Source organism: Polychytrium aggregatum (assembly GCF_025602895.1).
Source record: "Polychytrium aggregatum strain JEL109 chromosome Unknown BJ171scaffold_59, whole genome shotgun sequence".
Taxonomy (NCBI): domain Eukaryota; kingdom Fungi; phylum Chytridiomycota; class Chytridiomycetes; order Polychytriales; genus Polychytrium; species Polychytrium aggregatum.
In genome coordinates this window covers 55190-69646 of record NW_026516261.1, presented here as the reverse complement: position 1 = coordinate 69646, position 14457 = coordinate 55190, and the positions used below count along the sequence as shown (strand labels likewise).

At 57.0% G+C, this 14457-nt stretch overlaps 5 protein-coding genes across 5 annotated transcripts; 2 read left to right on the top strand and 3 right to left on the bottom strand.

The window, feature by feature from the left end:
- Positions 1-4825: 4825 nt before the first annotated feature.
- Positions 4826-5764, bottom strand: BJ171DRAFT_478933 (uncharacterized protein; the record flags this gene model as incomplete). Its single annotated transcript, XM_053108918.1, has 5 exons — positions 4826-4846; positions 4911-5073; positions 5202-5449; positions 5596-5678; positions 5749-5764. 5 exons carry the CDS (start codon positions 5762-5764, stop codon positions 4826-4828), a joined length of 531 nt encoding a protein of 176 aa, XP_052962444.1.
- Positions 5765-6614: 850 nt separating this feature from the next.
- On the top strand, positions 6615-7379 carry BJ171DRAFT_603246 (uncharacterized protein; the record flags this gene model as incomplete). Its single annotated transcript, XM_053115166.1, has 3 exons — positions 6615-6743; positions 6797-6983; positions 7091-7379. 3 exons carry the CDS (start codon positions 6615-6617, stop codon positions 7264-7266), a joined length of 492 nt encoding a protein of 163 aa, XP_052962443.1. The 3' UTR covers positions 7267-7379.
- A 2095-nt stretch (positions 7380-9474) lies between these two features.
- BJ171DRAFT_571704 (uncharacterized protein) lies at positions 9475-10962 on the bottom strand (the record flags this gene model as incomplete). The annotated part of the gene is made up of 1 exon (XM_053113690.1): positions 9475-10962. One exon carries the CDS (start codon positions 10960-10962, stop codon positions 9475-9477), a length of 1488 nt encoding a protein of 495 aa, XP_052962442.1.
- Positions 10963-11239: 277 nt separating this feature from the next.
- BJ171DRAFT_525847 (uncharacterized protein) lies at positions 11240-12522 on the top strand. The gene has a single exon (XM_053112660.1). The coding sequence runs from the start codon at positions 11278-11280 to the stop codon at positions 12052-12054; it is 777 nt and encodes a 258-aa protein (XP_052962441.1). The 5' UTR covers positions 11240-11277; the 3' UTR covers positions 12055-12522.
- BJ171DRAFT_525832 (uncharacterized protein) lies at positions 12314-13024 on the bottom strand (the record flags this gene model as incomplete). The annotated part of the gene is made up of 1 exon (XM_053112659.1): positions 12314-13024. A coding segment is annotated over exon 1 (243 nt), but the record flags the coding sequence as incomplete, so codon positions are not given.
- Between the last annotated feature and the right edge of the window lie 1433 nt (positions 13025-14457).

Sequence of the window (14457 nt, the reverse complement as noted above, 5' to 3'; positions counted from 1 at the left end):
TTGTTGATTTGATAAAGCCCTCTGCCGCCGCCCATCACCAACTGGTTTGCCAGTTGAGACCTCCAGCTCTGTCTGGAACCACCGTGGCTCCGGCCACACGCGAGACTGGTTCATTGGTCTTCGCTTCAACGACCATCGTGGTCGGGTTTGAACGCAAATTTGGCGGCGGCAGAGGCGGACCTATGCCCAAATTCCCACGGCATACGGACCTTGTATTCATACCATCGATTGAATCGATTGTAATACACGCTACACTGATGCTGTCTGCTCAGTGAGTGCCTTGCGGAATCGCGAAACTTCGGCTTGGATCTCGGGGGTGTCGAGGTAGATTGGCTGTGGAGGGGAAGGGGTCAGTTGATGGTCAGTGGTTCAGGGTCTGGGCGAGAGGACTTACCAGGATGATTAACGGGCGGGACTTGACCATAGCAAGTCCTCCTGAATGGGTGATGATACTTTTGCCCCAATCTCCAAAGAGGGAATGTAGGGCCTTGGTGGTGAAGCTGCCGTGGCGGATCCATTGGGGAGCATGATCGACTCCGATCCACTGGGATGAAGAATGTGACTTGGATGTTGCGAGGAAGTTGGAGGGATCTTCACCGGAGTGAATCCACTTGTCACCACGACGGACCCAGAGGATTAGATTGCCGCCGGAATCGCGAGACTTGATCGAGTTGCCATCAGGCGAGATCGCCACGGAGGTCACATCGCTTTCGTGTCCGTTGAGGGTGTGTTTCAACTGACCAGTGGTGAAATCCCACACCTTGATGGTCTTATCACGAGAGCCAGAGGCAATCCACTTGCCATCGGGTGAGATCGCCACGGAAGTCACCCAGCTTTTGTGTCCTTCGAGGGTGTGCTTCACCTGGCCCGTGGCGGCATCCCACATCTTGATGGTGCTGTCACCAGAACCAGAGACGACCCACCTGCCATCCGGTGAGATTACCACTGAGCGCACATAGCCTGTGTGTCCCTCGAGGGTGTGTTTCACTTGGCCCGTGGTGGCATCCCATACCTTGATGGTCTTGTCCACCGAGCCAGAGACAATCCACTTGCCATCAGGTGAGATCGCCACGGAGAACACACTGGCTGTATGTCCCTCGAGAGTGTGCTTCAACTGGCCAGTGGTGGCATCCCACATCTTGATGGTGCTGTCACCAGAACCAGAGACGATCCACCTGCCATCAGGTGAGATCGCCACGGAGAACACACTGCCTGTGTGTCCCTCGAGGGTGTGTTTCACTTGGCCCGTGGTGGCATCCCATACCTTGATGGTCTTGTCCACCGAGCCAGAGACAATCCACTTGCCATCAGGTGAGATCGCCACGGAGAACACACTGGCTGTATGTCCCTCGAGAGTGTGTTTCACTTGGCCCGTGGTGGCATCCCACATCTTGATGGTGCTGTCACCAGAACCAGAGACGATCCACCTGCCATCGGGTGAGATTGCCACTGAGCGCACATAGCCTGTGTGTCCCTCGAGGGTGTGCTTCACTTGGCCCGTGGTGGCATCCCATACCTTGATGGTCTTGTCCACCGAGCCAGAGACAATCCACTTGCCATCAGGTGAGATCACGACAGAATTGACGCCGTCCGTGTGTCCCTCGAGAGTGTGCTTCAACTGGCCAGTGGTGGCATCCCACATCTTGATGGTGCTGTCACCAGAACCAGAGACGACCCACCTGCCATCGGGTGAGATTGCCACAGAGTTCACAACCCATGTGTGTCCCTCGAGGGTGTGCTTCACCTGGCCCGTGGTGGCGTCCCAAACCTTGATGGTTTTGTCACCAGAGCCAGAGATAATCCACTGGCCATCGGACGAGATCGCCACGGAGTTCGCATAGTGCATGTGTCCCTCGAAGGTGTGTTTCACTTGGCCCGTGGTGGCATTCCACATCTTGATGGTCGTGTCATCAGAACCAGAGACAATCCACTTGCCATCAGATGAAATGGCCACGGAGGTTACACCTTTGGTGTGTCCTTTGAACATTTGCTTCACTTGGCCAGTGGTGGCATCCCACACCTTGATAGTGTTGTCACTGGCTCCAGTGACAATCCACTTGCCATCGGGAGAGATCGCCACCGATTTCAGTTCATATCCATGTCCAGTGATGGTCATCTCACACGGATCCCAGGTGGGTGCTGGACCCGTCGTGACCAGGAACGGGATCTTGTCCTCGAGTCGGTCGGCATATGTCTTGTAGATCGCCGTCTCCTTCGGTGTGAATGCATACCCCGAGTTGTACACCTGTGGTGCACTCTTGATGATCGGATCGGCAAACTCGCGGATGAATCGATACGTGTCCTTGACCAGTTCCTTCGTGGTGTCGTCGATGATGGTGCTGGGTGCCTTGGCGACCACTCCTCGCAGCACAGCCAGTTGCTCGATGATCGGCTTGACCACATGTGTGAGCGACCCACACTCGAGCCAGAAGAACACATGCGTCTTGACGAACCGAGTGAGCACCGCTGCCACATCGACCATCTCGGCCGACTGCCAAATCGGACTCGACTCGGCCTCTCCTTCCACACACCACACAAAGTGTGTGATCCAGTGGGCGACGCTGTATCGCAGCGACGGTGTGATCTTGGCTGCGACCCTGTCCTCGAGGTCTGGGATCTTGTCGTGAAAGTCGAAGATCTCGCAGATGTTGACCACTGGATCGTGCGAGAGGATCACACCGAGACATCCCTTGGCAAACACCGTGTGGAACGAGTCCGACACATGCCACGGATGGCCAGCCGATGTGTCGCCGAGGAGATAGTCCGCCACCGACTTGTGGTTGAACTTGACTTCGGTGTTGGTGGACTGGCTGCCTCGGGGATCCAGTCCATTGGCGCCAGGATCGAGGACCAGACTGAGGCTCTTGAGACACTCGCGAACGACGCCGATCTCGAGTCCAAACACATCGGCGATGATCTGCGGGGTCAGGATCGACTGGGCCGTGGCGATGGCCGACACCACCGTGACCAAGTCGGCCGGGTGGCTCGACTGCGAGTGGATCTTGGCAAATGTCTTGTGGTACAGTCCCTTGAGATCCACCGACGAGTCGTTGATTTCTCGGATCATCTCGAGGGTCAGTGTCCGTGGCTCGTGTGCTGCGTCGCTCTCCTCGCACGGCGCCGATCCTGGCTCGGGAGTCTCCAGCTCGTGCTCGACGGTGTTGAGGATCAGGTTGATCCACACGAATGTCTTGGACTGGTCCAGCAGCACCGAGATCGCCTGGGTGCGGTCCGACTCGCTGAGGCTGGGGTGGTCCCTGAGACGATGGTCGATGAACACCCGGAGGTCGCGGATGTTGTCTTCGCTCGATGGCTCGATCGTCGTGGTCGGCACTCCTCGGAAGGCAGCCTTGATGTCGGCCTCGGGGCGGGACGTCAGCAGCAGCTTGATCCGGGACTCGTCCTTCAGCTGTGTGAGTCGCCAGGCCAGGAGCGACAGGATCTCGTCGCGCGGATGGCACTCGTCCAGGCCATCGACCATCACCACGACGGCTCCCTTGGGCCGGTACTGGCCAAGTGCCTCGAGTGGATCCTCAATCAAGGCCTTGAACAGGTCCGGGATGCTCATCTTGTCGAGGTCGCCCTTGGTGTGGCCAGCGTCGAGGAGCCGACGGCCGATCGGTGCGTACCAGCGACACAGTCCATATGCGATCGTGGTCAGCAGGATGCGGGGGTTGTTCTTGCGGGTGTCGTTGTACTTGAGGAACAGCGATGTCGCCAGCTGGTCTCGGCCAAGCAGGATGTTGGCGATCTGGGCGGCAGCGACGGACTTGCCGACACCGGCGACGGCATTGACCCACAGGACCCGGTCGGCGTTGTCGTCGTCGTCGGCCCAGGCAGTGACATGGTCAAACAGCCACTGGCGGGTGCCCTCGACATACAGATCCTCGAGCGCCTTCCTGTCGGGGTCAAAGTCGATGGGATCGAGCAGGACGCGGAGCTGCGAGTCTTCGTCGGCAGCGAGGACGATGGGTCGGCTCTGGTGGTAGAGGATGCCCTCGGCGATGGCCCTCTCGGTCTTGGCCACAAGCACTCGGATGTACGGAGAGAGCCTGTGTGGTGGCGGGGGATGGACGAGTGCGAAAGGGAATGGGGTCAGTTGGATGTGGTCAGATGGATGTGCAGCAAGGTGATGCGATGTACATGGTGTCGTGTGGTGTTGTGAGAGGAGTCTGATGCAGCATGGTGCGCATGGCATTGATGGTGCACATGGCATTGATGGTGTGTATGGTGTGCAGGATGCTGCGATCACGCATGACAGCAATGCAGCAGAAATGGCTCGCCATCAACGGATGACACAGCAGCCACCCACCTCATCACCGCCGTCCCATCGGCTGCATTGAACTGCTGGAGAGCCAGGACATCTCGGATGGTCTGGCGGATCGATACGGGCTTGCCGTCGACGAGGGGACTCAGATCGTGGCAGGGCGGCTCGTCGGGAAAGTCGTCGGGGTTGGGGAAGTACTTGGAAGCATAGGTCTGGTTGTTGATGATGCGGGTCGACCACATGTAGACGGGCTGGACGGTCACCGGGCGGCCGGTGGTGGCCGACTCTCGCATCCGACGCAGGGCATGCTGGACCTGAGTGTGGTGTGAGTGTGAGTGTGAGTGTGAGTGTGAGTGTGAGTGTGAGTGTGAGTGTGAGTGTGAGTGTGAGTGTGAGTGTGAGTGTGAGTGTGAGTGTGAGTGTGAGTGTGAGTGTGAGTGTGAGTGTGAGTGTGAGTGTGAGTGTGAGTGTGAGTGTGAGTGTGAGTGTGAGTGTGAGTGTGGGGACTATTGAGTGCAAGTGCATCGACATGGATGGCTCGGCCAACCGCTCGCTTGCTCACCTCCAGGAACTGGTTGTCTGGCTTGAGGTGTGCCTCGCGGGTGCGGCTCAGTCCCCGCTCCGACAGAACCAGCACAATGACCTGCGAGTTGACCAGGCCGTTGATGAAGCCCGTCTCCCAGTTCATGGCATCGACGAGACACAGCTGGTCGAGGTACGGACACAGGTTCTTGTCGTATTGGCTGGACGACTTGAGGGCGGCGTAGAGCTTGATTGCGGGCATCTCGTCGCTGAAGACTCGATAGCTGGGCAAAGAGGCGATGGTCAGTGGGCACTCTGGATGTCGATGTTGCCAGTGCAGACATGGACATGGATTGATGATCAACCGGCTGGAGTGCAGACACCCCACACTGCACCACAGACATCGCCGTACCTGATGAACACCTCGTGGTCCCTGTTGCCCAGCTGGCACTTCCATCCCCTCGTCAGCGGAGGCGGTCTGTATCGGACCACAGGGAGAACAGCATTCTCGCTGCCATCGGGTGTCTTGGATGGCGGTGGCTCGCTCTTGTGGACGACAACAGGCGGCTCGGTGTTCTGGCGCTGGGCTCGCTGGATCTTCTTGATGGCGCCGAGCTTGAGCCCGATCTGCTTCATCTCTGGCTCGGTCAGAGAGAGGACCTGGACAGGCAGCCGTTGTTCAGCAACAATGTCTGGATGGCCAGGGGCATCGACGGCCGCAGTGTCGGCGACATTCCATCGCCAGCATGGACACCGTCCAACCATCGAGTGCATCATGCCATCGGCGACAGAGTCAAGCAACCCACCAGGTCGGTGCTGTTGATCTCGTGGTCGACCAGGAGGGTCTTGTTCCTGGTGAGATCGTGCTTGTCCAGGAAGGCATCAAAGTCTGGCACAAGGGTCAGCAGCAGACATTGTCGTCACCTGCCATCGGTGATGCATCATCAACAGAGTCTCACCTGTGGCTGCAGACATGGCACGCTGGCTGCTGGATGGGATGTGCGGACGGATCGATGAAAGAATCGATGGAAAGCTGGATGGGCTGGAGGTTGACAGATGGAGACGAGGGAGAGGCACCGAACATCGGGCCAAGCGGAAAGCGCGTGCCAAGTGGGCGACCAAGCACCGTCCCCGTTCGGAATCGAGAACGTGACAACCCAGAGCGAGCTTGCGATGGTGGCAGTGGACGGAGAGATGCAGGGTGGCGAGGACAGGGACGGCGATACATGTGTGTATGGAGCCATAGCACCCACGATAACCATGAATCCATGCAGCGTGGGATGGGGCGGTGGGATTGCTGAGGTGTGGGGACAGGGACCAGATATGGTGCTGTCGATGCCAGGAGACAACGACACCAAATCAACGCAGCTCGGCGCATCGCCATGTGTGCCATGTCTTGATCCTGTCTCGTCATGATCGTTGCATCACTCGTCATGGTCGTAGCATCACTCGTTCTGTCAACTCCCGCCTGTGTCGATGGCCGTCCTCGGTTTCAATCGTCGTCTCTCGTTGCATCCAACTCGTTTGCAGCGCCACCAGCTCGCTTGCCCATGATCACACCGATGCCAGATAGATCCCTCTGGATTGGACATGCACCTCAGTGGCAGGACGCTGACCAAAGATCCCTGTGGTCCGGGCACTTCCATGCAAGATTAGGGGCGGTGATCGCTCTGCCACCGCATCGCCTGTCTGATATAAACCTGGCATCAATTCCTCACCACCACACCTCACAGCCAAACCCGCTCAAACACCGCTCCAGCCTCCATTTGGCCGCCCACATACCACTTTCTGATTCCCTCGTTTTGCGCACATCTCCATCGTCACCATGAAGTTCATCATGCTCATCTGCGTCTCGGCCGCTGCCTTCCTCGCTGTTGCTCGCGCTGCCCCCTTCTTTGATCTTTCCCAGCTTGATTCGCACGGCTCCAGCTGTGCCTGGCCTGGCCACTGCGAGGTGCCTCGTGCAACAACTATAACGACTGCTCTGGTGAGCTGATCTGTTCCAAGGGCAAGTGTGCCAAGAAGGATGACTACTGCTCCTGGAAGGGCCACTGCGAGGGTGCTTCTTGCAGCAGCGAGCACGACTGCTCCGACGATCTCGTCTGCACCAAGGACAAGTGCGCCAAGCCTTCCTGGAAGTCCTCTGCTGCCGTCGAGGGCTCGACCTCTGACGATAGCTGTGGGAACAACATCCGTAAGTATCACCGAAGGTTGGCCGAGCCACATCCCTTTCTGGCTTGCATATTCGGCTGCTTCTCTGACCCAGCTTGCTCACCGATATCTTCATCCGACCTGTCTCAGCCGTCTCCACCTATACCGAGTGTACCTACCTCCGTGCTGAGCTCGAGAAGCTGTTCTGCCAGGATGGTGGCTCTGATCATGCCGTCGCCTGCATGAACGCCGTCGACCACTCCGCCGACCAGTGTGTCAAGGCCGTCGACGACCACAAGACCTTCTGCTTTCCCCGGCACTATTAGGCACTCCGGCACGAGACTGGGCTGAGCTTTCCCGACTCTGTTTGGTTGCGGCCGGCTTCTTCGCCCTCCCCCATTTTTGTACATTAGTCTCGTTGCACTCAGCCGCAGCGGCCTGTCCACAACAAGTGGCAAGTTGCTGCTGGCGGCGTCCCTGGCTCGTTGGACTAGTCCACCATCAGCCAAGAGCCATGAGGGTTCTGAAACGCATGGCACTCCATGCGCTTGAAGACTTTGGGGAGGGTGGTAGGACATGGCGCGGACAGGCATCGCCCTTGGAGGAGACTCTGTTGTTATATCTACACTTTGAATGACTCAGTCAGCAGGGAGTGAGTCGCTGGTAGGTGTGAGGTTAACTGTCCATTTCTGGCTCTCGAGATTCTCGAAATCCAGATTGCTGATGCGATTGTACACTCAAACTCCGAAAAACCTCACCATCTGTGGTCAGAACTGGATATCTCCTTTCATATCGAGAAACTTCATGGCGCTTACATCAACGCTGGTTACATTGGCCGAGGACCAGGGCGATCGTTCTTGGTGATAGACTATGTATGAGCTGAAAGTCCCGGTCAGGAATGTCCTTTTTTTGTTTACGATAGCTGTATATTCAAGATTATTCAACCGGCCATGAGCACCATGCGGTACCTAGCAGTGGGCGTTCAAGTAGTATCGGGGTATATCGGTGACTATACCGTTTTTGAGAGATGAAGGAGATGGGGGGAAAATGGTATAGCAGATAGGGTAGGGGCAATTTTTTTTTTTGTTACTATAGTCAACTTTATTCAAGAAGACAAGCCATCAGGTCCAACAGGTTGGTACCCCGGCACGTTGAGTACACAGGCAAGCCTATTTACTCCTGTTGCAGCCTAGTGCTGCCTCAGCTGCCCACAAGGTCTGAGACCAAGCGGGTGAACACATTTTCAAGCAGTTCCCACAAGGGAACAGCAGGATCGAGGGGAGGTCGGGGTGGTGGAGTGACAAGTGCTGGCACTATACTACGCTGTGATGAGGGTGCAGGGAGAGACTGCAAGGGTGGGACTACACTGGGTGTGGGAGTGGGTGGTGGTGCTGGGTGTGCACCAAGTGCGAATGCTCGGAAGGCAGTGCGGGGAGCGGGTACATGAGCAGCAAGCGATCCAAGTGCGGGAGGGGTGCGAGTGCGAGGGGGAGTGCGATCGAAACTGAGCCGGTCCAGCAGCTTGTCCACTGGTCCCACTCCGGCTATACCACTTTCCACCCAAGTCGGGTGGGCCGTCTTGAGGGCTGCGACCTTGCGGACCAGGACTTGATGCGGATCCACACACTGCTGTGCGTGGGTCCTGGTCAAGTCGATCCCGGATCCGTGTCGAGCCAGGTTCTTGCACTTGCGGTATCCAAACCTGAAGTGGTGTTAGGGATAGCTCCTGCTTGTTCTCCACTTTGACTGCACACTTGGCTGTTCTTTTGCCTTTCTGTTTGTTTGTGTGTAGCCTTGCAGTTCCCCTCCAATTTTCCGCCCTTTGCCTGTCTTTTCCGCTCCTTCCGCACTTCCGTTTTCCCGCGCTGCTCCGCTTCCTTTGTCTTCTTCGCACGCGCCGGTTTGTTTGTGCACGCGCCTTGCTGCGATTGGTTGCAATTCGGCTGCCGATCATGTGTCCCCCCACCGGTGACTCATGACCTGCCTGACCGCCCCGATCTCTTGTTCATCTCCCATGCGCTCACCCCAATCTTTTCTTTGACCAATCCGCTTCTTGGATGTTGAGTCACATTGCTTCGCCTTCGCACGTTTCTCCTGCCAGGTGCTTCGCTTTTGCTTGCGCCTCTCTCGCTTTGGTTCTCTGCCTGTCTCGGTGGTCCTTCTCGGCCCTCGTTCGTGCATCGCCCCCTTCGCCCTGCTCGATCGCCCACTTTTCCCTCCCTTGGCCGCCCTTCGCTGCCAAGTCCGGACTTGTCTATAAATAGCCTGACCCCCGCGATGTGTAGTCGAACCTCAGCGTTCAAAATAGGACTAAATAAAGTGCCTTCTACTTTATTCTCTGAGTGTTCCTCACGTCTCATTTCGAGACAAGTCTTATCTTGAACGGATCTTTAATTTCCTCGCTCCCTCTCCGAGTCCACTTCGGACTTTACCCTTGCCTTCCCTGAGCTCACTTCGAGCTCACTTCTTCTTTTGCCGTTGAGTCCCCTCTGGACTCTAACAGAATGTGATGCTCTACAAGAGAGAGCTGACTTTTATTCACCCTCCTGGGGCGCATTCACGACCAGCTTACACGAAATGCGGTTGGGACATGCATACACATTCGCCAGCAACACATGCGAATTGCACACCCGCACCCCGGCATCCACCAGAGGCACGATGTGCGACCACATTCGCAAGCGGATCACCCGCTCCAGGACGGTCTCGCCCATTTCCTGGAATCCAATGATCCTGGGGATGTGCAGCACCCGACGCAACAGGGTGTACACACAGATCCCAGTGAACTCGCTGATGTTGAAGTATGCCCGGAACAAGATATCGTCGGGAAGATCGCGATCGTCGAGCATGTCTAGAATCACATTGGTTCCAGGCTCGAATCCAAACACCACAAATCGGCGCAGTGCATCGACTTGCTCCTTGGTGCTGTAGCAGTGGTGGTGCAGCACGAATGCCACGGTTGCGTTGCTGTGTCCCGAGCTGCAGAGGAGGTCGAACCACAGATCCGACTCGTACGTTTCCGGATTCATCTGCTCCAGCATGAATCGCAGGAACTCGAGTTTCTGGTATCTCGCAGTGAGCACCAGGGCGCCCGCGTCGATCTGCGGCGATCGACAGACGCAGTAGTAGATCAAGGGCTGTGGGTCGGAGTTTGGATGTGACTTGAGTAGTCGCTTCAGGAGACGGGTCGCCTCGCTCGGGAAGAATCGGAGAACCAGGTCGTGGATCTCGGGAGAGAGGCTGACAATGTGGCCGAGGAGCACACGAGGGTCGTCCAGTTGATTGTGGCCGAGTGCCCATTCGACAACGACAGCACTGCTGCGCTTGGATCCAATGATGGCAGCTTGCTGGACGATATCCTGCCTGGGGCGAGGCCATTGGTGTTGGAAGAAGAGATCCAGCACGATCGTGCTCTCGGCATAGATGGCTTCGTTGATGAGATCCCAGTCAAAGTAGTGCATGCTGTCCACCAGATCGAGTGTCACTTGCCCGAGGAAGGCTTGAATGAATTCGTGGCGACATGTCTGTATCGCTCGTTCAACTGCGGTCTTGGCAAACAACGCCAGTGATTCCTCGCCCCTGCGGGCACAGTTGGCTGTCATCACAGGGACGATACGTGCCAAGACATCGTGGTTCTGGATGCACATGATGCATCGGGTAGCAATATCTCCGTACGGCGACACTCCACACGCGATCAACATTTCCAGAATTCGGAAACCAGGATCGTTAGTGGATGTGGGGCCACGGCGGAGCAGTTCACAGACCATTGCTTCCTTGTGCATCATCGAGCTGAAGCGCGTGTAGTGTCGAAGGACGCTTTCGTTCCGCCACAGAACCGGGATCGGTCGCATGATCACCTGGATCAGCGAGAGGCTGCGGGTGTTGATGCAGCACTGGTAGATCGTATCCTCCCATGCAGGTTGATGAAATGCGAGGAATCGGCGGCAGGTGCGTGTCAGTGCCAAGCACGATCGGATGTCGAGGAACGAGGCGATCTCGCCCCAGACTTCGAGTGGCAGCTCCATCGCTGGTGCGTCATGCTATACATGTGTATCGAAGGCCTTACTGCGTTTTTTTGTCGCCCGATGGTAGCCACACACCCTCCATTGCAAGAGATGCCCGTTCCAGTGTACCTATTTGAATACTTGGCCGTGATCATCATCCTCGGATACTACATGTTTGCCGATCCATCTCCGTCGCTCGAGCAGGCCGATACCGGAAAGAACATGTTTGGCGCCAATGCCGCAGAAGCCTGCAAGACCATCTCATCGACCGCAGACAATATTACGGCCGCTGCCGGAGGCCTCGCAAATGTCGTCAAGGCATTCGACCCCTTGAGTATGTTTGACAGCGGAAGCAATCAAGTCAGCAACCAGACCCGCAATGTCATCGGCACCACCATGTCAGACTCGGACGTCAAGAACATCGTCAACGCTTGCTCCAACAATATGGCCGCTTACCAGACAAACGTCATCGACAACTCACAGTGTGAGTACTGCAAGACCCACGACTGCAGCATGGCCAATATCAGCCAGACCAATGTGAATGACGCCGTTCAGCAGTGCACCATGACATCGATGGTCCAGACACTCATGGCCCAGACCAACAGCGTGGATAGCCAGGCTGTGGCATCCGCCATCCAGAAGGCTCAGGGCCTGCTCTCTGGCAGCAACTCCAGCTCCAACAACAACTGCAACTTGGTCAGCACCAACATGGACACGAGCACATACCTGAACCTGCAGAACTCGTGTGCTTCGCAGCTCTCCGCTATCCAGAAGAACCAGTTCGCACCCTGTGCCACAGCAATCGGCATCATTCAGTCCAACTCCAACAAATCATACCAGCAGTGCATGCTCGACAACAAAGCCATCACTCAAATCGCACAGGGCAATACAACCAAGACATCGAGTCAGTTCTCGTCTGACCAGACGACTTCCGGTCTCGACTCGACAGCGATCATTGCCCTGGTTGCTGCATGCCTCTGCTGTTGCTGCTGCATCTCGTCGATTGCAGCCATCGGGTACTATGCTTACCAAAGCATCGATTCTGGGAGCGGCAGCAGCGGACCGGGTGGTATGCCATCACCAGCATCCATCGTGAGCAAGCTCAAGAAGTAGCCGCAGGTGGTGGGTATGCCGAGTTGATGGAGGTCGTGCTCGGTGCAAAGAGCATATTGACGATCGAGCGATTGTCGCTGTTCAAAATGACATCACACGGGTCGTTCGCTGCTTCGTATCCTGTGCGGTTCCAGAGCTTGGAGTTGGTCGAGTTGGGTCCACAGGTGTAGATGTCGAGATTCAGCGTCTGCTGGGAAGCCAGTGTGGTCGGGGTGGGTACGTTTTGGATCATGTTAGCACACTCATCCATCGGACTGACACTACCGTCGCCGGTGGCTGCACCCGGATTCACTGGGAAGTAGTAACAGCCATTACCACCGGTGTTGTACATGCACTCGGCGTTGTTCTGGTTGATGCGTGCAACAGTATACATCTTGATGGTCGGGACGTAGACGCAGGACCATGGTGTTGTCGAGTGGGTCTTGTTGTACTGGTAGAGTCCAAATCCTCCGCCTGTGGTCAGGAGCGACGAGCAGACGCAACACAGCGCTATAACGGCCATGATGATCCAGATTTGACTTGACATTGGTCTGCTGCGAAGGGTGTGTCAGAAAAAACGCTGTAAGGGTTTCATCCTCGGCATATGCAATAGCACCCGATGGACTCGCCGCGTAGCATCGCCCTGCAGACCCTCCAGGCAAAGACGCCCGACCACGCCGAGGTCTTGGAAGAGAGCATCTATCGCTATGCCACCACAACCTACAAGGGCGTGTGCAGCTGGATCAACCCGCAGTTCCGAGACGTATACAAATCCCGCGCCATCATGATGCTGTCGAACCTGGAGGCCATCGTCGGCTTGCTCGACTCGGGCGCTATTCAAGATCCTTCCCGGCTGGATGATCTGACACACCAGAACCTTCGTCCAGACGCTTGGCTGGCACAAGACCAGGGGGTCACCGGCACGACGGCGGCAGCAGCGGCAAACGGCAAGTCCGGAGGAGCCGACGGACAGATGAAATGCACCGACTGTCATGAACACCCTCTGCCTTGCCCACTTCCTTCCTTTACCCTTGCCCTTCCCTTTCTGTTCGCCTGCCTTAGTGCTTTCCCTTCCTTCTGTTTGTTTGTTTCCCGCGCTGTGCTGCCTTGTTGTCTTATCGCCAGCACGCGCGCTGTCTGTGTTCCGTTCCCGCTTCCTTGCTGTTGGTCATGGGTTACGCCCACGACGCCACCTCGACGCCGCCTGACGCCTTGGCGCCGCCATGCCGCCGCCACTGACGCCCGCTGACTCACGGATCCCGAGTCACGGCCGCCACCTGCTTCGCTCGCGGCTTCGCCCTCCCCGCCGCTGCTTCGCTCCTGCCCCCTCGCTCTGCAGCGTCGATCCTTGGCGCTCGCATAAATAGCCCTCCGACCAGCCTCTGTCTTTTGCCTTCGTCTTGCCACTTTGTATTTTTAGTATCCTAAGCCTTGGATCTAGAATAAAACTTTGGCTTTACACTTGACACTCTGTGTCCCAGTCCAGTCCCCGCTCCTCTCCCTACGTTCGAGTCTTGCATTAGGACTCTTGCGCACTTCCCTGCTTGCCCCGTTGTCCAGTCTTGACACTTGGCAAGACCTTCAACAACCCCCCACTTGCCCTGCCTCTGCCCCCGTTCCCTTCGCTATATCTTTTACCAATGGCTTCCCCTTCTGGCCTTTCCGAGCCCGAGCTCCAGGCCATCCGTGCGGTCATTATCCAGTCCGCCGAGAACGCCCGTTCTCTCCAGGACTTTTCCAAATTCCTCCACGATCAGGATGATGCGCTCAACCGCATCACCGATCGTATGGACCAGGTCCTGGCTCGCCGTGAAGAGGATGTCCGCCAAGTTGTCGCCGCCAGTGTCCAGGAGGCCCTCCGCAGCTACCAGGCCCAGCTACCTCCTCCTGCTCCCGCTCCCGCCCCGATCCGTCGTGCAGGTCGCCCCTACTTCGGCGTACCTGACGACGTCGATGATCCCGCCCAAGACCCCGAGGATCACTCTGCTGGTCGCAACTCTGCCACCAGGCAGATAGGTCCTCCCGACCGCTTCTCTGGTAAGGACCCGAGCCGCTGCAATGCCTTCCTCTCGCATTGCAGACTGGCCTTCGTGTCCAACCCTCCCCTCTTCCAGACTGAAAGGGATAAGGTGTTTTACGCCTTATCCTATCTCGATGGTACTGCTGCAGACTACATGCAGCCGTACATCGATCAGTTGGAGAGAGACCCCGAGTGCTCCCCCCCTGCCATCCGTGACTTTGCCGGTTTCTCCGAGTGGCTCCGTGCTGCCTTTGGCCAGGTCCAGCCAACCATCGCCGCTGCTCGCGAGATGGTTAGGCTTTACCAAGTCACCTCCGCCGCCGCCTATGCCGCCGAGTACCGCCGCCAAGCCGTCCACCTCGTCACTTGGTCCCAAGACCCTCTCATGTTCCACTTCGAGAGTG